Source organism: Balearica regulorum, chromosome 5 (assembly GCF_011004875.1).
Source record: "Balearica regulorum gibbericeps isolate bBalReg1 chromosome 5, bBalReg1.pri, whole genome shotgun sequence".
In the NCBI taxonomy this organism is placed as follows: domain Eukaryota; kingdom Metazoa; phylum Chordata; class Aves; order Gruiformes; family Gruidae; genus Balearica; species Balearica regulorum.
Window position 1 is genome coordinate 18679513 of NC_046188.1, and position 20351 is coordinate 18699863.

Here is a 20351-nt window from a genome sequence, read left to right on the forward strand (position 1 = left end):
ATTCTTCCAACTGAATCCAAACATCGTTGTGCCATTTCCTCATACTCAATCACACACTCTGATTTCCATTTTCTTCTACATATTTAAAAAAAAGAAAACCAAACCAAACCAAAAAACCCACAACAAACTTGCTCTAGGAATATTAGCCAGTTTCTGCCCATTTTAGATTGTTTGACTGATCTCTAGTCTCTTCTGCTGGTCATTGCTTCCCAGCCTCTTTACCTGACCTTGTTCTTCCAGGCTTTGGGAACCAGGATCAAAGCAAACTGACAAACCCTCAAGTGCGGGGAGAAGCTTAGTGTGTGAGTTTAAGGGCTGTTGTTCGTGTAGGTAATGATCTGAACCAAATACTAAACTGAAACAACCTCAGGTTTCTGATTCCAAGATATGCAGCATAGTCCAAGTCCTGCTATGACAGCCGAGTGACTCAGGCCTGTCTGCAGTGTATGACAGGTATGGAGACAGATTAAACAGCAAGAGACCTACTGTCACATAAAGGCTCACAACCACATTAGCTCCCTGTTCACAGAAGCGAGTGCGTTGCGGATGAGACAAGCTGCGCATGCAACTTTTGCAAATGTCTACAAGAAAGTCCTTTGGTGTAGTCCCATTTGTCTCAGCTAAAAATGTGTAGGTCTACTTGCAGACAGATTTCTTATGACAAAAACTGTAGCAATGTTCACTGAAACTAAAAAACCCACCCAGGCTCCATGCTAGTACTCGGTGTGAGCTGAAGAGGCTGTTGTTGTAAGTGGCTCTGAGCTATTTCCTGTGCCGATGCCAGCAGACAGCACTTAACACATGAGCTGCTCCATGGTTCACGGTGCAGGGGGACTTATGTTTTTGTCAACAGTTAAGGCACAAAGGAGTTTGGAAAGAAAAGAATCTGTTGCTGAACTGTCCAGTGAGTAATGAAAGTTGGCTTATTTAAACCAAGAAAAAGTGAAGCTCTCTGCAGTCCAGGCATCCTTGGCTTTATTTTTCATCCGGGAACAAGAGCACTGTTCGGAGCTCATGTAGATGGTGAGTCTTCTAATTTGTTTCCAAGACTTGGGCTTAGATGAGTATCACCTAAAAGATGTGGGCATATGAGAGAGAAATATTGTCTGCAAATGACTGGAGGCTCGTGATACTGAAGGTGTTACATAAACTATGCTCTAAAACAGCTGCATTATTTCCATATTAAAGCTGTCTGAAAGGAATCCTGTGTGTTCCCATTTGTAAGTGCTTTCAGCTTTATGATTATCTGCACCCCAGATGTTTTTCATACAGCAACTTCTTTCATTTTTCTCCTCCTCCTATCCAGACAAGGTCAGTAAGTAATGGGGGAGCTATTTGCCTTTTCTGTCCCATACCCTGCATCACCTTTCCTTCAGTTTTCACTTTTCCAGACAGCATGTAAGATATTGTGTATTACATTCTTAATGACAGGTTGGGGGGTTCTGCACCCATTTGCTTAACACTGCCATTGCAGTACTTTGATACCAGTTTGTTGAAAAAATCATAGTTTCCCTCCCTGGCCAGCACAGAGCTATGTTTAGTATACTTGGTGCTGGGGGAAGGTCAACTACCTTTATATTTCCCATTTGGCTCCTGAGCCTGGCACTAGCCAGGCACGAGGGGTCAGAGGGCACAACGGTGTCCCGGAGCCCACGTGCTGAGGTGGCTGAAAGGAGGGAAGAATTTCCTGGCTCACTGCTACCGCTGTCCAGGAGAGCGGTATAAGACAGCTGTTGCACAAGCAAGAATCTGGTCCTTTGGTTTTCATCCCTATCTTTGCAATCAGGGGAGGTTTGTTAGCACAAGGCAAAGAGATTCGTAACAGCCAGCTTTTTCTTCCTGCCCCCTAAAACAGCCCACTCCAGCACTTCCTCTGGGAGCAGGAAATGTTGCTGTAATCATAAGTGTGTATTATATTAGCATAATGTCATATCAATAAGACTTTTGCTGTCTCCTTCACATTTTGCATTCTGGCAAGACTTTTAAGCTAAACAGAAATTATTTTTACAATCAAGTTCTCCTTGACATAAGCATAATTTAATAAAAACATTTTGAGTTCTTAGAGGAAAAGAAACTTTTTTCAAAAAACAGCCAACTGTAGAGTACATCTGCTTTTTTCTCATACCGCGATCCATATTCACTCACCGGGTAACAATGAACAAAACTTAGTGCCATTGAACTACATTAGACATATAAAGACAGGTCTGACTTTTCAAAGTTGTCGACAGCTTTTGAATTACTATTTGGCCTCGCCAACAGGAGCTGGACACTGACTGCACGCTTTTAGTGGGTAGATTAGATGATAGATCTCAGATTTTTAGGCATTTTAGACTATAATTAGGTGTGCCAATCATCCTGTACAGGCAAACTCTTACATGTAAAACCAAATTATTATACGGAGGTAAATGGTATCAAATACAAACTCAAATACAACTGTACTTCGCCTGGATTGGAAAAGGTGGGGTAAGTAGGTTATCAAACCTGCTTCAGCAAAGATCCTGTGCGCTGTCCTTGCAGGTGTGGAACCTGGTCTCCTGTAGACAGAAAAGCTGTGTGATGGTTATGAAGCCATTGAGAAATGCATAGTGCGCTGGATTGTTACAGGAGAGGTAATGGCCCCTAAGTAACAGTAACATTTTCCTTTGGGGAATTAGTACATAACTTTAGCAAGTAATTTCTGCTGTACACGTCTGCGCTGGTAACGTTATTGTCGTTATTCTGTGGGAAGGTTATGGCAGTCTCTTTGTACAAACTGAACCATAGGTATCTGTGACTGGGTCCCTTAAGCAGCATTTCTCCTGCTCTGCTTGATTTATCCATAATAACTATTGTGTCACCCACAGCTGAGGGGGTGAGTCTCTCAACCCCCAAAGGAGCTGCGTGAGAGTGAGAGGAGGAGAGCAGAGCTGGCCCTGTGCTAGGCTTGGCCAGTCTTTCACACAAGTTGCATTGGACAACAAAGTTAGAAGTTTTGAGAGATGAGCTTCTGTTGGCCTGTTTCATGACTTTCATGACTGAAGGTATCTGAGATCCCCGAGAATACTTCCGCCAAAACAGAGGCTGGAGTTCTGTCTGTTGGTAAGAAAAAGAGGAAAAGCGAAAGAATGAAAACTACCATCTAATTCTTAAATATTTACATGTGACCTTAAGTTTGCTGTGATTTCTGTGGGACTGTGCTACACTTGTTAAAGCTAAACACTGAAAATCTTTGCAGGTTTGGTCACTTATTTCAGCCAGGCAGTTCTTTTCTGGCCCAAAGGAAGTGATTTTCTTTTCAATTTCTACAGGAGTAAAACCCAGAGCTATTTAAAAAAACATTTATAAAAAAAAATTATTTGATAGTAACATCCTCAAATGCTGCAGCTGACAGTAATTTTACTGCAGTATGGTCATGTTTTCAAAAGGGTTGCCTTGAAAAAAATTGTATGTTCCTAGACAGAAGATGATGACAAAAATACAAATTAGGACAGTAAACAGGAAAAAGCAACAAGGCCTTATGTTTGTCCCTGGATAGTGCTGTTTCCTTTTGAATCCATATTAACTGAAGCTGTAGGAAGAGTACACAATATACACTGCAACTGTGAATTTTCTGCAAAGAGATTGAAAGAAATATAGTCTCGCTGCTCTGCATCATCTGGTAAAACATACATCTTCTGCACACTGGGCTCAGTTTGCCCCACTGTTTTCCAGTCCTGAGCATTTGTACGAATGTGAATATCATGTGAGGTGATAAAATGCTGAATGTGATACTTCGTTTAGTCTAGGGTTTAATCACTGTGAGCTGGCTCAAGGCTGAATGCTCGTCCTAGTTGAGCTGAGTGCTAACCCATTGCCAGGAGTTATTTTACAAGTGTCTTAAATAGCAAGAGTACAGTATAGGAATGGTTTGTATGAGTATGTGCTTGCACTATGGAAGATTCTTCAGGTGAAAACAATTAGATTCATATTCCATGAAGATGAAAAGGAAAGATACAAATGTATAGATAGTAACAGTAAATGAGTGGGTTTGAGAATCAATGGCAAATAAGGAGTCTGTAATAGCATGTCCTGTGGGACTGAGACCATGGGCATACATTGTACCAGGTTTTTACAGTGGCCTTCTGACAAAGAAAGCTTGCTTTCAGGATTGTGTTTACTGTAACTGTAAGAGATACTGCTAAAAATTCTATTTTTTTCATCCTGATGCACTGAACTGCATATTCTTGTATCTAAAGGCAAATTATGTATCTGTATATCTTGTATCTAAAGGCAAATTTAAGAAATGGAAATTAAAAATCAGCTGTTTTGTGCACCCTGCATCCTCTAAGGAAGTCTGAGTGGACCGCTGGTTTGCCAGAGACATTTTTTCCATCGTAGACAAGTCAGATTACTGCTTTTGTGCCTCATCTGCAAAACAGAGATGATATTTCTTCTTTTATATCGATACTTGCAAAGTTAAGCAACAAATGTTTGTAATTTGCTTTGGGATTCTTGGACACACAATTTTTTGGTGGCTTTCTGGTAAGTACTAGACTTACTCACACGAATCATGATTTCCCAGACAGGCTTTATCTTCTATCAAAGACTATAAGAAAACTTAGGGCTAGGAAAAGAAAGCTTCCTGAAAACCGTACTATATATTTGATAGTCATATCCTTTCTGAAGATTTCATGTGTTTTACCTCCAGGTTATTAACATCCTGCGGCAAGTCATCACCTCAGCCTAAAGGTTTGTGGAAGAAATAAGCAATACATGAAACTGGATGAAATTAAATTTTACGTCCATTCATTCGGGACCCTGATGAGTGATACACAGGAAGGGGTAGAAGATGGTGAATATCACAGAAAATGCAACTGAGGAGTGCACTATTAATCATAATATCCACCAGACATTATCCCCTGTGGTATACATATTTGTATTTATATTAGGCTTGCCAGCTAACTGCCTGTCGCTGTACTATGGGTATTTACAGATCAAGGCTAAAAATGAGTTGGGTATCTACCTTTGCAATTTGACTGTAGCAGACCTGCTCTACATATTTTCTTTGCCTTTTTGGCTTCAGTATGTTTTACAGCATGACAATTGGACCTATGATGAGCTGCTGTGCAAAATTTGTGGCATCCTCTTGTATGAGAATATCTATATCAGTGTGGGTTTCCTCTGCTGCATCTCCATTGATCGCTATCTCGCAGTAGTGCACCCTTTTCAGTTTCAACAGTTTCGGACAATGAAGGCTGCTGTGATTGTGAGCATCATTATCTGGACCAAAGAAATAATGACATGCTGCTTTGTCTTTAGGCACAGGGAGATCAGTACGGATGCCGATAGCCACGTGGTCTGCTTTGAGCATTACCCCATCAAAGAATGGGAGCACAATGTCAATTACTACCGCTTCTCTGCTGGCTTCCTTTTCCCCTTCTTTCTACTGGCCTTTTCTTACTGTGGGATTTTACGAGTTGTCCACAAGAGTCATGGCACTCAAAAGAAGAAGAAAATCCAAATTAAACGACTGGTTTCAAGCACTGTTTTCATTTTTTTAGTTTGCTTTGGACCATACCACATTCTACTGGTAATTCGCAGCTTATTGGAGAACAACTGCTCATTTGCTGAGAAAATATTTAATATTTACCATGTTTCTCTCCTGTTGACTACTTTTAACTGTGTTGCTGATCCAGTATTGTACTGTTTTTCCAGCGAAAGCATTTACCAGAACTTTGCCAAGATGCGAGACTCTTGTTTAACCTGTTTAGGGTGTCCAAGAACTGAGATGAAGGAATCCTATCCGCTGAACACTCCAGAAACTCAGCAGGCCACAGCATGAGCAACAACCAGGGTTATTACAAATATCACATGATGGTACTGAAATGAAGGACTCCTCCGCGACTAACATGGGCAGCCTATAGCATTCATCAAAAAAGGACATCAATCTAAAATCTGCAGCTGTGGCCGTGTTTGTGTATCCATTTTATTTATCTGTGTTTTATCTGTTTCACAACAGTGTTACCTCTAAAAGACTTATTAGCAATGCAGTACAGTGAGGTCATTTCTGGAGGTGCTTGGACCTTGGCAGTAGTGAGGAAAGCACTCGCTAAGTCAGTTCAGTTACGATTGCGTGTCTGTTGTCATTGTAGTACCACTCAAAACCTGTTGTCTTGATAAATGCATTGACTGGAATAAGCTAGTACTCATGGTGTGTGGTTCTGTTGAATTTGTCTTTAACTGCTTTCTGTTTGTCCCTGTAGCATCTAGAGAAAATAATTCTCTGTCATCATCTGTTGAAAAGGTTGGAGACAGAACAAATTCAATGTCCCCATGTGTACTTTTAAAAGAAAAAAAATTGCATTTCTGTAACTTTCCCGTAACTCTTTGAAATAACTTCCCCTTCAGCCAGTTTCAAGGCGTGCAGAGACTCTGCCAGAACCAACCTCCTAAAACCACCAGTCCAATAACATGAGGTGTTCTGGGAGAATATGCACAAGAAATTCCAAGGCCAGGTTGGATGGGGCTTTGGGCTACCTGGTCTACTGGAGGGTGTCCCTGTCCATGGCAGGGGGGTTGGAACTAGATGATTTTTGAGGTCCCTTCCAACCCAATCCATTCTGTGATTCTAAACTCAGCATCTGCTGAGACCTTCAGTCTGTTGATTGTTGAATCTCAGACTGTTGAACCTCATCATAAGGCTCCTATTGACTTCCAGAGCTATGAGATCTCTTGGCTCCGACGGGGATAAATAATTTGATCTGTTGACTTGGTAAAGAACAGGAGATTGATAGCACATGAGGTGCTTTGAACCTGTGCGCTTCTCTGAGTCGCTGTGTTCAAACACAAATTTAGTTACATGTGAATTCCACTAAACCTTGCTAAGGTTTGGATTGTGTCCTTCGCAGTTTGTGTGTCTTGTGCAGCATAGATCATATAGGCAATTAAATAACCATGCATTTGTCAGGGAAAGTGTTAAATGGATTCTGTTTAAACTCTGTTTTCCCCTCAGATACTATAGCTTAGGGTTTGGTCATTGTTCAGTAAACACAGTATCAGAAATATGATGTATGAATGATCTATGTTTCCTGGTTTAGACAGCAAACAAAATACAGGAATAAGTGGAGGTAATGACAGTTAAAGATGTGAGAGTTGTGCTCTATAGTGTTGTTTCTACCACTATCTGCTCTCTAGGTTTGTTTTTTTTTTTTCTTTCTTTCTTTATTATACTAATGAATCCTGTATCATTCTTCTTTGTGACCTGCTCATCATACCTTTTTGTATCTGTAACTGTTGCCTTGTCCTTTCACTCCTCTAGTTTCAAACCTTTCTTGAAACACTTCTCTCTCTGCAACCTGGAGCTGATAACTTCCAGCAGCATAACCAGTTTTGTTTCTTTGGGTTTTTTAAATGTCAAAAGATTCTCTAGACAGACGGTCTACACCTGGTACCAGAAGTGTGTCACTGTGACACAGCCTTGCTTGTCATCAGTTTCCTAAAGGCAATATATTCTAACAGCTTTCTGGAAATCACCTTGAGAGTGTGATATTAGAAATAACGAGGGGATGTGTTTAATAAAGAATGATTTTATAATTTTCTTCCTATATTTGTTCACTCTTTGTTTGAAATAACCGTCTCATGGCTTTGGCCCACAGTTTCTGTTTGTGAGACTAGAGGTCCTCTCTCCTCTTGCAGAAAGGATTCATGTCCCCACTCGCAGGAGGGGATTAGGTTTGCTTAGGTTAACATTTGGTTTGTTTAATTATTTTACATTTCTTTATACTTAGAGCACTTACCCAGCTGGATTAATTACCTTATACATGCATTTTTTCTTCTATCAGTGCTGTTTAGCTTTACTTTCTCCTAATCTTTCCTCTGATCTCCTGTCTGCATCAACAGAGCCGTAAGGCAGGGACTCCCGATGGCCATAATGCCATGCTTCTGGGTTGTTAGGCACCGAGCCAACTGCTTGGACTCCCATGACCTGGCAGGCTGGAAGACACACACGTGGTTTGTTCTAGGATGAAACATTTGTTGTCCTGTTTATGCTTTACTTCTTTACAGTTACCCATGTTGTTTACATTAGACAGCTGGAATGCAGAGCATGGCCTATTACATCAAATTGTCATCTGAAGGATTAAGGCTTGAGTTGGTACTTTGATGTGGTTGGCTTTTGGTCAGCTGCTGCAGTTTAAAATCAGATGGAAACTTGTGTAATGGAGTCCAGCATTCTGCTCCAGTTCTCAACATTTGACCTGCTAACCCGCAAGAGAAGGGGGAGTTTTTTCTTCATTTGTTTTTCTTTTTTTTCTCTTTTCTTTTTCTGAAGTAATTTTTTGTGCATTTTTTCTATATTGCAACTGTTAGGCTTAGGCTGCAGAACTGTAACCAATATAGAAGGAAGGTAACTCTCACCCAGAGCTTTTCTTTCTGTCTCAGGCAGAACAAAGTCAATCAAGGGTTCTACTCTGGTTGCAAGAGATACGCTACGCATTGCTATCGGATTAAATACAGCGCTGGGACTGCACAGGAGAAGGGATTTTAAAAACACACATTAGAGAAAAAGACAATTATTACATTTTATATTTCTTAATGAAATCTGTTAAAACTTGTATTTTGGGGAAAAAAAGAGCAAAAACTTACTAAATGAAGGTTTTTTTGACAAAAGTTAGTGTTTGGAAAGAATAATATACATTGAACCTGTTAGTGTAGTATGGCAGTGAGCTGCTGAGCACATAGCACACAGAGAAGGAAATCAGTTGCCTCTCTTCCCAAACAGACATTTTGAAATGATGGTAACTTCATTTTGTGGATTCTGTGCAGCAGTGAACATATGCCATCCTGCAGGGTTACTGGCTTTGGCAAAAACCTCAGGCATTCATATGAAATATTTTACTTAATAGTTATACTTTGGAGACTTCTAAAGGAGCTATTTTCTAATTATGAAACTTCAAAGGTAGTTTCACTGCAACATCCTTCAATAAGGCTTTAGATAAAATGAATCTAAACCAAATGACTGATCCATAAAATAAACGTTGGGAGCTTTGGTGAGTCTGATTGTCTAGCAGTAAGTCTGGCATTAAGATATCTTTCTGTCACGTGTTCAACTGTTTTAAGTCTTTAAAAGCTGTGTATCCTCAAGGACTTCAGAAGATTAACGGTCAAAGTATGCTGGTGTCTGTGGTACGAAACGATTTTTATCATTCTCAAAAAGTTATGTGCTTGTCTTAGATAAGAGAAGGAAAATAAAACTCACCTGCCAGAAAGAAAAGTAGATACCAGCTGTTGCTGGCTGCTGGAAGTCCTCTGTCCTTTGGAAAAAGCAGTGGCTAAGCTGAACTGCCGCTCTCATCCTGCTAAAGCACACTGTTTTGATGCTCGCCTTTTGTACGATTATAATCATTGTATGGCAGCTAAAGCATCAGCGCCTGTGAAATGCAGTGTCAAATATACCCTGTCCTCTCTGCTGCGAGAGCTGACAACTAGCAGAACTTCAGCCCTGACGATCTGCTGGATTTGAAGTAAAATCATAGCTTTAAATGGCAAAAGTCAGGCACAATTCACAACCATTTGTCATGTACTGGCTTGGTGTTAGGAGGCCTTTGAGATATAATTTAATTTTGCTTCACTCAGCCTTGTCAGGAGCTGAATTTCTATAACTGGAATTAATCTAAATGTTCATTTACATAATTTTATTTCATTTCATACTGAATGCAAATTTTTTTTTATTTCTAATGATGCTTTAATTTCTAAGCATTAATTTTTAATCACTATTTACGTATTTAATTCATTTAGTCTTAACAACAGGGTACCCTGAAATGCCTACAACCTCTCTGTGTTACCTGAAAGGGACAAAATATTTAAATGGTAAAGTACTAATATGAAGGAGGCAAAGGGTATAGCCTGTCCTTTACACAGAACGTCTGCAATGCTGCCCTTAGTTTCGTTAGCTCAGTTAAAGTTCTCCACTTCTCGTCCACAAACTGTCTACCACCGTAAGAAGAGGGCCTATAGGAGGTGTGCAGGGGGGGCTGTATTTAACAACTTTCGCTACTGTGACACTTACTGGGTTTTTTTTTTTTTGTTTGAACCTCCCCCCCTCTGCCACAGCTTTTTTCCCCACCACAATGTATTTTCAAATCCAAGTTGCTGTAGGAGTTACTTCCTGTTGCAGTTATGAGGTTAGTAAAACAGGAACAGCAATGAAATAACATTTCATTTTAATGACAAGCTTTCTTTGTAAAAGCCAGATTACCTCTTAGTACATAGTATCATTTAATATCCATTATAAAATTACAGAAAGAAAGTTAGACGAAATCAGCATGATGATATCCCCTTCTCGCTTCACAGAGATGTTGTAAGGGTAACCATGAAAGGTTGTGTGCAGCCAAGACACCAGAGATGAAAAGTCATCTCTTTCTGATCTTTTATACCTTGTGAGAGCCTAGGAAATAAAGAAATATCATGGGAGCAATTCTTGATATCGGAATCATTTGGGGCAGTCAGTGCTGCACTTCTCGCAGCAGCTTTTCGATCATAAGCGAATGGGTATTGTAGAAGGGCAGCCCGTCCACTTCCATTTCTAGGCTGGCAGTTTTTCCACTGCGGACCCCAAGCTGCACAAGTGTTTTCAGAAGCTTTTCTTCCTTAAAAACCCAAAGAAATAGAATATAATTAAAATCCTGAATCAGACAAGAGCATTCATCAAGATTTTTATTTTAAACTTATTTAGGGGAGGCTCAGACCACATCCTCCATATTAATTTTGGATAGCAATTTGCTAACACCATTTTAAATTGTCCCAAAGAATATATGTAGTGTCTGGAACTTAGGGACTGACAAAAGGCTCATATTCTTGACTACTGAATGATACTATTTTCTCCACGCTCCCTCACACAAAGCCGCCGGTGACGATTCAGAAGCATGAATCCTTTCTGCCTGGTTTCAAGTTCCCATATTGCATAAAACAGAATCAGAGGAACCTCCACCCAAAGTATCTCAAAAAACTACCTGTCGCTTCCCCAGCGTAGCAGCTGGCTGCAGATGCATTTTAAAGGAAAAACAATAGAAAGGAAAGAGGAGATGTCAGGAAAAAAGATTACAGGGAATACCTGAACAGGTTGTGCGACCACACTGCCTGCATCTTCTGTGATCTCTGCATGCCTTTTGCTTTCTGTCCTCTTTTCCTATTGATTTTATGAGAATTCTGATTGCTTAGAAAAGGGATGGGGGAAAAAAGAAAACCCCAAAGTTGTGCTTCCTTGGGATTCTCTGAAATAGCAGATACTTTACTTTGTTTAGAACTGCAACTCAATTTCATGTTTATAACAGTTATTTTCTTGCTTAACAGTAATGTAAGCAGATAGCAAAGTGTGTTCCAAGCTGAGCTGTTAAAGTACACAGAGGGAACAAAATCCTTGGTTGTGAGCTACGGGCCAGTTAGCATTGTGAGATGAAAAGATGGAATAAAAATCAGCTCTGAAAAAACCTCAGGTTCTATGAATGGTGAAATTAGAAGGTCTGGTTTCAAATGGGCATATATCTAGTATAAACTGCTTTACTTTTCATTTGACATGAAATGTACACAGTAAAACTCTTTCTACTCTCTTAGTATTTACTATAAAAAGAATTTATTTCTCTAATTCTATTAATAAAAAAATCTAAGAAAAATAAAAAGCCTAGTCATGTCTCAGCTTCTCCCCGCCCAAAGCCCGTGGTAATTTACAGAAGACTTTGAAATAGTCATAGACCTATCTTTTCTTTCCCTTTTTTTGCTGGTGTTTGGCCTACCAGTCTGTTTCTATTTGTGTGAGAGCCTGCCTTGATGGAAATTGCTACTGAAACAGCCCTACTGGTGTCCTCCACAAACAGTTTTATAGGCTGAAGTACTTTTTGTGTGATATTCCTACACAATAACCTCTAGCAAAGTCCTTTGTCTCCTGGATGCAAATTAATGATGAAAAAATTATAAAGTTCAAATGTCTAATATTCTCTTATTAAATGTTAAAGTCTTTTCTAGGAAGACTTCTAAACCATAAAGAACACAATAGCTTTAAATCTGAATTTAGACACAATATGATTGTATCTTACATAATATTGCATATGGCCAAAACATAAACATTTCTAGAAAGAATTAAAACCTACTTTGCATAGTCAATTAGCAGAGAAGTTAGTATAATTTTTATAAAGATTTGTTTTATACTTCCTGGTAACGCATCCTAGTTCTTAGCTGGAACAAAGTTAAATGAGACACTGGTTTTCTATTAAAGAAAAAATATACATAGTTACATGGTGTCAGTCTTGACATTATGTAATAATACAGCAACCATACAGCTATTTAAGGAAATTATCTGGATAGATCAGTAGCATTAAAAAGTCCTACTTTGTCATTTATAAAATTATAAATATACACCAGCAAAGTTAAGCACCCGATCTTTCTGCATGAGAGAGTTTTTTCTTAGCACTAAGTATCTGTATGCAAAATGGCAAATTAGATCTCTCGTGTCACAGAATAGACACCTGAATTGGATAAGCAAAATGGCATTTCTTACTTGAATTGTTTCTCCTATGTATTTACATACTAGTCCTCTGATCTGCTTACATGGCAAAAAAAGGCCTGCTTCCTTAATATTATTTAACTATGCCTGATAAACTTGATGCTATTGTGTCTATTTGTAAGGAACACACACAATTACAGTACCCTTCCTTAATTGTGAAGTGCCGCAATTTGCTCACAGTTCTCTATTTAGTAAATAATTACGTTGGGAGCGGGGTAACCAAAAAACCAAGCAAATTAATAGAAAAAGAACTTGTTAATTTGCATTTTTTTCGAGGGAAAACAACTCCCCTATGAATCTCAAAGCTAATAAAGAATACTAAACCAAATGTCACATCTTTATATAAAGTAATTAATTCATATTCTTATAGGTCATAGTTTCAAAATAAATACTATGCAGTTCATTTCTTAGCGTTAATGAAGAGTTCAGTAAAAGACCAGCTGCCTGACATATTAACCTGGTTGTGAGATGCAAGGAAACACAGAGTTGCCTGTAGGATGCTCAGCACTAGCTGTGTTTGGATACGTATGAATTAATTTATTTCCCTACAGTCACTTCAGTGTAAAAGTACCACAAACATCTGAAAAATACTGTATTAACCAACATCATTATGATTCAACTCCACAACTGAAAGGTAAGTAAAGATTCTTTAGATCAAATTGAGAACTTGATGAGCAAGAAACAACAAGGAACAAACGCTTTCCAGTATCTCTTATTAAAATGTAGGTCAAGACTAATCTGTGCACTTAGAACAAGCTCAGCGTTTTGTTCAGTGGGAATGGAGAGCTCCACAGTTCTGGGGTTTGTTACAGTGCTTGAACACCAGGCTGCAGAGAAATAACCTTTGTGTTTCAGGAGAAGTCTTCATTTAGTAATTACGCTTTATGGTTTTCATGGAAGGAACGCCATTTTTGGAAGAAAAATAAAACACATTACACGCAAGCTGTTTGGTGCTTAGGCACTGCTTCACATGTCTTCTTTCCAAACAGACAAACATGAACACTGAGGTGGGTATGTGTGGTGGTGCTCTTTATCTTACTAGGGTAATTATTATAGCATTAAAAGTAACGGGATTGGGCAGAAAGTAGTCATATAAATGGTCTGAATTTTTTTTTATACTAATGGAGGATGTGAACACTAATGTGTTCAATCATCTTCTACACTGTTTACTGTTGCATAATTTATAATTAAAGATATCATATTCTCAGCAGACACTTCGTAATTTTCTCTCCTCCACAAAACTGTTTCCATTCATTTTATCTCAATAGTTTTTAGTATTGCATTTTCAATAACCCATTATTGGCTCATTATCAATATTCCCAGCTGTATAGCTTAGTAAAACAAAAACAAGAAGGATTTCCTGTACACAATATCACATTTAATTACAGTATCTCATTACCAGGAATTTTGATCATAGTAGTTTTTAGGATATGTCAATTTAAAGGCAAAAAAATTAGATGTAACTGGGGAAAAAAAACCATGGAAAAGTGAAAAGTGATTAATCTATTTTTGGAAAAGATTGCACCAAAAGGTGCCATATGCTTTGTTAAGTTAAAAGATAAGTGGCTATATGGCTATGCTAAAAGTTGGGATCAGTTTCAGTTTTATGACCTTCAGATGAAAAACCAAAATAGCAGGAATTAAAATAAAGCAAGACCTACTCTAAAATACTTAAGAGGTGCTTTGTTGGAATTTCACACAGAATGTACTGTCATCTCAGCAGAAGTACTCCACTGTTGTGGGCAATATCTATGGTAGAGGGATTAAATTTTGCTTAGCATTCTTGAAGGTCACAAACTTACTGGTTTTGTACTCTGGCAGAGGTAGTCTGCCAATAAAACTGGTCTGAAGTTCCTAAGTAATGGTGGAACAAACCTTACTTGATCGTTGAGTATATTTTTATTTTTTTAAATACTGCCAAGTTTAAAATAGAGCCACGTGCTTAGCAGGATGAGCACAGATCACAGTCATTTCTCACCCCTCAGTTATTTTACTTTTTCTCAGTCTGAAAGCATTGCATTCCCAGAATATCACACTGTTCAGAGCTGCATTAGACAAAACACATTTAAAAATATGCAGCTGCAAGTTTTTCTCCAACTTTAATTTAGAAACATTCAAAACTACTTATAGAAAGGTTCTAACATAACCAGAAAAGGTGGAAAGATCATAAGTAAGGTGCAAAGATTAGAAGTCTGGAGTGGCTTCTGTATTAGGACTGTGACTTTTGGTTTTGAAAGAGAGAAATCTAAAGGAGGATACAGCAGAGATTTATAAAAGCATGAACAATGCTAAGGAAGTGAACGAGGAATTTTAATCACTGTATTGCAATACAAGGATATCTTGCACTGCCCGTAAAATTGAGGCAGAGTCTTGTGCTGGAAGTTGCAGCACACGAATACATTCATTTTCAAGGGTTTTTATGTTCAATCTATCTTGAAACCTTTGCAGAATATTCTCAGTACAGTGTGGCTGCTCATTCACCAGGGATTCCCAAAAGTCAGCACAGGACCACGTTGCAGTCAGCTATTGAACTGGACTAGGCAGCATTTAGCGGTTGGTAGCCAGTTCCATCTGCATGTCACAAGCAAGTCACAACTCCCAGAAATTACCTTGGTAACCGATGGAAGTGCTGATAGCCAGACCAACTTCTTTGATAACTGTGGAAACCCAACAGCTTTCCTCAGATAGCGGTCATGTATTTCACAGGTGCTGAGAATATACAGAGCACAAGCAATGGCATAGCCTCCCCAGTTAGAGACCCCTGCAAAAGAATGTCACTGTGAAACCAAACTGTAAAAAAAACCTAAAGAATGGTTATTGCAAATAACTAACCTGCATAAGTCATTAGGCACGTACAACAGAGTCTCATGTAGCAATGGTGAAATGGAATGTGGATATGAATTAAATATCAATGTGAATCTGGCGCATTTATTTCAGAAATACACAATGCTTAACGTATTAAAATGTTTTCATTAGTATTTCAGATTGAACTTCTTCAAGCTTCCGTCTAGCTTCATTTGTGATTTGTCTTTCCAACAAAACAAAAACTCAAACAGGCATTGTCTGTAATACAATTCCACTTGGCTTAATGTGAAGTCCATGAACTGTGAGGAGCTGTGTTACAGCCCCGTGTCTGCTTTTACCCACGCAGAGGTAGGAGATTTTGATAAAGCATCCTGAACCAGGCAAATTTTCACTGATGTCAGATTTTATAATGGAATTCTGCACCACTGCCAAGAATCCCTTTTTGGTCACAAATGATGAGTGATTAAAGAGTTCAGCTATTTTATAAGATATGAAGCCATGGTGAAACTAATTGTCTGTGTTCATGTGTCCTTGGTGCAAGTGTCATGTACAAAAAGACATTCTAACATAGTTAATATCCATAAATATTTGTACGCTGCTATCAAATCAGTCCACACAGTCTTGTTTGACAGCTTCTTTGGCAAGACTGTATTGGAGATCATTAGGTTTGAAACTTGCTGTAAGAAGTTATCTCTGCTGCCTGATACCTTTTTTGCAGAAATGCAGAATAGCAAAATTTTCACAAGTGTGGAAGTTGTTTTAGTGCATGTAGTTTTCCACACGTAAACATCTCCAAACCTCCACCTCACTTCCCTTTGCATGGTCTGGGTGTCAGTTGCTTTCAAAGTAAAAATCAACAAAATTGCCAAACAAGCCACCGTAGATACTATATACATCCAGCCAGAAGAAGTAGATGTAATTATTACCACACTCTCATTTCTCCCCCCAAAATTGCTGGTTTTGTATCAAGAGTGTTAGACACCCAGGTCAGAAACCTAGAGACCTCAGCCTAAGTACAATAGGGACCATTCAGTTCATAAATTGGTCCTTGCTGAACATGTGTCTCTCACTGTAAATTTTATTTCATGCTGGTTAAGATGTTAGGGTAGAAGAGAATTTTAATTCTAGCATTCAGCTTTTGTTGTACTTTAAGAATGTACATCTATCCTCGAGTGGCCGGTGAAAGGACTTCTCATCTCTTCGTGTAAGAGCAATGTGACTGATGACCCTGACAGGCTCACACCCACAGAAGCTCATCAATTATACTGACAATTCCTATGTGCATAGACATTTTAATTCCCACATAGATCACTTCCGCAGTCTTCCTTGTTATCTTATTTAAGGTGTGATTTTTAAAGAATATTCAGGATTTGCCCAACTACTTCCAGTTAAATACACTTTCTTCATGGAACATCCTCAATTTTCAGTCATTCCTGCTGGAACCATAGTTGCTTAACTATTCAGAAAACGCACATAAACCAGAGACAGATTTGTTTGCTAATGATGACTTTGTCATACAAAGAAAGGGCCAATACAAATCAGTTGGAAAGACAGATGTTTTCAGTTCTATTCTTAAACATCAGCAACTCTCCCACCCCTCAAAAAATCTCTTACCAGCTACGACAGTAAAATCAGCTTCAACATCACAAGCTATAACATCTCCATTTTTTATGTGCTTCTTTACAGCATCTTTTACTTTGCCCATTCCTAATTCATTTCCTCCATCTCCGACACCTTTATTAAAAGAGAAGTTGATCAAATGAGTACGAACCCAGCATATAACTAACAATCCATTTAGAAAGCACCCAGTGTCTTCCCCAGGGTCCCTGTGACAGTTAAGGTCTCCATACAAGATGATTTATCCTTTTTCATCAAAAGTGTCTAAAAACAGAAGACTCTGAAATAGTTGAAAGCATCACCAATCACATGCTAACCTATAAGTGTACATATGCGATGTATGCTGTACTGGTGCACGCAGAAGAAATCAAAGTTACCAAGTGCTCATGAACTGCAGACAGAATTAAGATAGTAAACTTTGCTTATGGAAGGCCTTAAATGAGTATTCTGTGTAAGGCATTATCATAAGTACATTAGCACAAATAGAGAAAGAAGATAGAAAATGAATCCCAAATAACCTGAGAAATTAGCCTATGATTCTATAATAAAGCAAGCATAGAAAACTTTGGCTTGTTACAAGTTTTAATTAAAAAACAGAGATTAAAAGTAGCAATTATTGCAGAAAGATGAGCAAAAATATGCATAAGGGCTTTGGCAGAAGTAGGACTTACTGCACTGGCGATCTGTTTTACACAGATCAACTACCATTGTGCCACAGGATACGAAGAGCCCAACCCTGTGTACTATTACTGTTTTAATTTCTTCTAGTAATTTAAGAAAAAAATAGTTAGTCTTTATACATTTTTTTCAGTGTTCTTATATTCAGGGTGTGAGGCCTTGATTTTTGTTGGTCAAACAGAAAAACTACGTATTTGTCTCAGTGATTTCAGTAAAATCAGTGGGACCTATGTCATTTCAGAAAAATTCTGGGCAACCCTATGTTTGGAACATAAAATTGTTAGATGTTGTTCAGAGCTCTAGAGATGAGGGTAAGACATAAACTAGCAGCTTACATGAAAGCTGGATAGTACCTCTAGTCTCTTACCAATGTATTAAAAAAATGGAAAAAAAAATCCATCTATTTAAATGGAAATTAACATTTCTCTTTCACCTGTCAGTCCAAATGGCATGTTCTCAAGTTTGAAGATTTTATAGAAAAATCCTAGTTAATGTCTGTGAATCAGAACAGTGAAGAGCTCCAATTCCTCACTGCAATGTATGGTATTTGAATTTGAAATGTGACTGTGCTCTAATGCATAGCATGTGTTACAGGAGAGAAATTACAGTATTTATAATTTACACTTCAAGCCCTGAAAATTGATAAATTTAACACTTTTAGTAACTGCATAAATATCTCACATAAGTCTGTAGCAAATTTCTTCTTTAAGTGAAATTGAAAGTTATTTCTCATCGGCAATTTTTTTTTTAACTCCTTAAGTTTATATAGTCAAGGAGAGTGTAACTGAGTGACACATAACTTACATAAAAGGATTTGCCATGAAAGAGCTAATCTTTTTTCTTATCTACTTTAATAATCTGTTCACATTTATTCTGGTATTTGGATTTAATGGTGCTTTCCAAAATCTGTTTGTTGGTTGTACTTTTCAAACAGGTAATGACATAACCATGGTGCGTATAAATATGGTAGTTACTACTCTTTTGTAGGAAGCCACATGATGTTTTGATTTTTCTTGTATTCAAAATCTAAAATTTTGATCTTAATATTCTTTAAAAAGGCTAAAATGATGTCTTGTCCTTTGAAGATCACCACCAGCCCCTTCAGCTGAAAGACACTAATCTGTTGCTCAGGGTTTTTTGTATCAGCCTTGCTTTGCTTTTTCTTGTCTTTGTGGAAGTCCTGTCACCAGGGTGGTTATGCGGTTAGGAGATCTACTGCTGTGGATGGATCCCATTAGCATTACACTGGGAGGAAAAGAACACCACACTGGAAATTTTCCTGTACCATCTGTTTTCTTCTTCCTCTACACATTGGCAGAGGAGTACATGTTACTGTAGATTTCCAGCGCGAGATTCCCCTAACAAAACGCAGCCATCTACATGTGAGCTAGTCAGCTAGACTTCTTTTAAGAAGTCAGCAGAGAGAAACAGACCCTTCAAACTTTCAGTTCATCTCACCCCAAGGCAGACATCTCAAATATAGACATCTGAAAATAGACAAGATGAATCCTCTTCTCCTAAACGCCTGAATGCTTTCCAGGCAGAGGAAAAATAGTTCTGTTGGATATTCCACGCAAGTTTTCACTGACTATGTTGGTTTCTGAAACTACATTCACGAAAAATGCAGGAAACTTCAGTCTTCTGTGCTAAAATTCATTTGTATGAAAGGGAAACAAGTGTGACCACATTTTTTACATGCAGCACTTTGGAAAGCTTTTCCTTAGCTCCTGTATAAATAGCATATAGCTATGTCAATTGTATGACAGCTGAAAAAAATAGCATGTGGTTTCAGTAACATCTCTTAATCTTTTATTTCAGTCTTTTGTGGAAAATGAGTCCTTCCAACCAGTCTTTTATGTCTTCTTATTTTTTATGTTCTTGAAGGTTGCTGCTTATTCCATGACTTTTTATGATACTGGTACCCATACAGTTGCAGACATCGTTCATGATTTGTCTGTGCTCAGATTCCTAGATCAGATTTTTTTTTTAAACACAGACCTTGTTTGACAGCAATTAATCAGCATGTAACAAATGTTCTAGTATTTCCCCTCTCCACCTACTAACACAGTACTTCTTGCCACTGAGCACACTATATAAAGACTTCTGTAAGGCTGAAAACTTGATCTTTCTAGTATCCTTTTCTAGTCTATAAAGTTATCTGAGAACTCCATCCTAATGGGTGCTGTACAATATTTGCATTGTATTTTGGAACTAGACATATGCCTCCAAATTCCTACTGACCATGAAGAAAGTCAACGACAACCCCACCAGAAAAAATTATTAGAATTAGTAGCAATACATTATCATGAGTAATGAGAGACAAGATGCAAAGGCCACAGCCCAGATTCGTGACTTGTTAAGCTAGGCTTTGCAGAAATACATTGAAAAAGCCAACAGCTCTCCCGAGAAATCATAATCAAATTAAAAAACAGACACAAAAAGTTAGTGTGATAAGCAAAATAAGAAATTGTTAACTAGGTAACAGACAATGTAAGAAAGAATTACATTGTTTTTTCTATAGCTACTCAATTAGTTCTCCAGTGTAGAATACATCTTTATGAATGAGGGCTTTTTCAATCCTTATTCAGTCAATCTTCAGCTTCTCTGCTGAGACTGCCAACAGAGTGCCATCTAGAGTGCTGCTTTTTCAATGTTGGAAGCTACTCCTTAGCAATAGGACAAAAATTAAACCTAGGTAAAATGTATTACAAGTTTTAAGGTAATACAAAAAAATACC

General features: G+C 38.2%; 2 protein-coding genes across 12 annotated transcripts in view; one reads left to right on the forward strand and one right to left on the reverse strand.

Annotated features, from left to right (window-relative positions):
* Positions 1-2049: 2049 nt before the first annotated feature.
* The window catches only part of DGLUCY (D-glutamate cyclase), a 56239-nt gene continuing 37937 nt past the window's right edge, over positions 2050-20351 (reverse strand). For 6 of the 11 annotated variants that reach the window (XM_075753693.1, XM_075753692.1, XM_075753691.1 and 3 more), the window contains 6 exons: positions 16934-17053; positions 15124-15275; positions 11069-11143; positions 9215-10604; positions 7772-7950; positions 2050-3072 (listed from right to left, as the gene is read on the reverse strand). In XM_075753693.1, coding sequence (XP_075609808.1) covers positions 10461-10604; positions 11069-11143; positions 15124-15275; positions 16934-17053 — 491 coding nt within the window. In that variant the 3' untranslated portion in view covers positions 2050-3072; positions 7772-7950; positions 9215-10460. Of the gene's footprint in view, positions 3073-7771; positions 7951-9214; positions 10605-11067; positions 11171-14177; positions 14264-15123; positions 15276-16933; positions 17054-20351 lie in introns of those variants that run through there. The other 5 variants (XM_075753698.1, XM_075753697.1, XM_010307989.2 and 2 more) reach the window with 3 other exon arrangements.
* Positions 4790-6274, forward strand: GPR68 (G protein-coupled receptor 68). Its single transcript, XM_010308000.2, is given in 2 exon segments — positions 4790-5781; positions 5783-6274. Coding segments are annotated over 2 exon segments (1074 nt in total). The 5' UTR covers positions 4790-4807; the 3' UTR covers positions 5883-6274.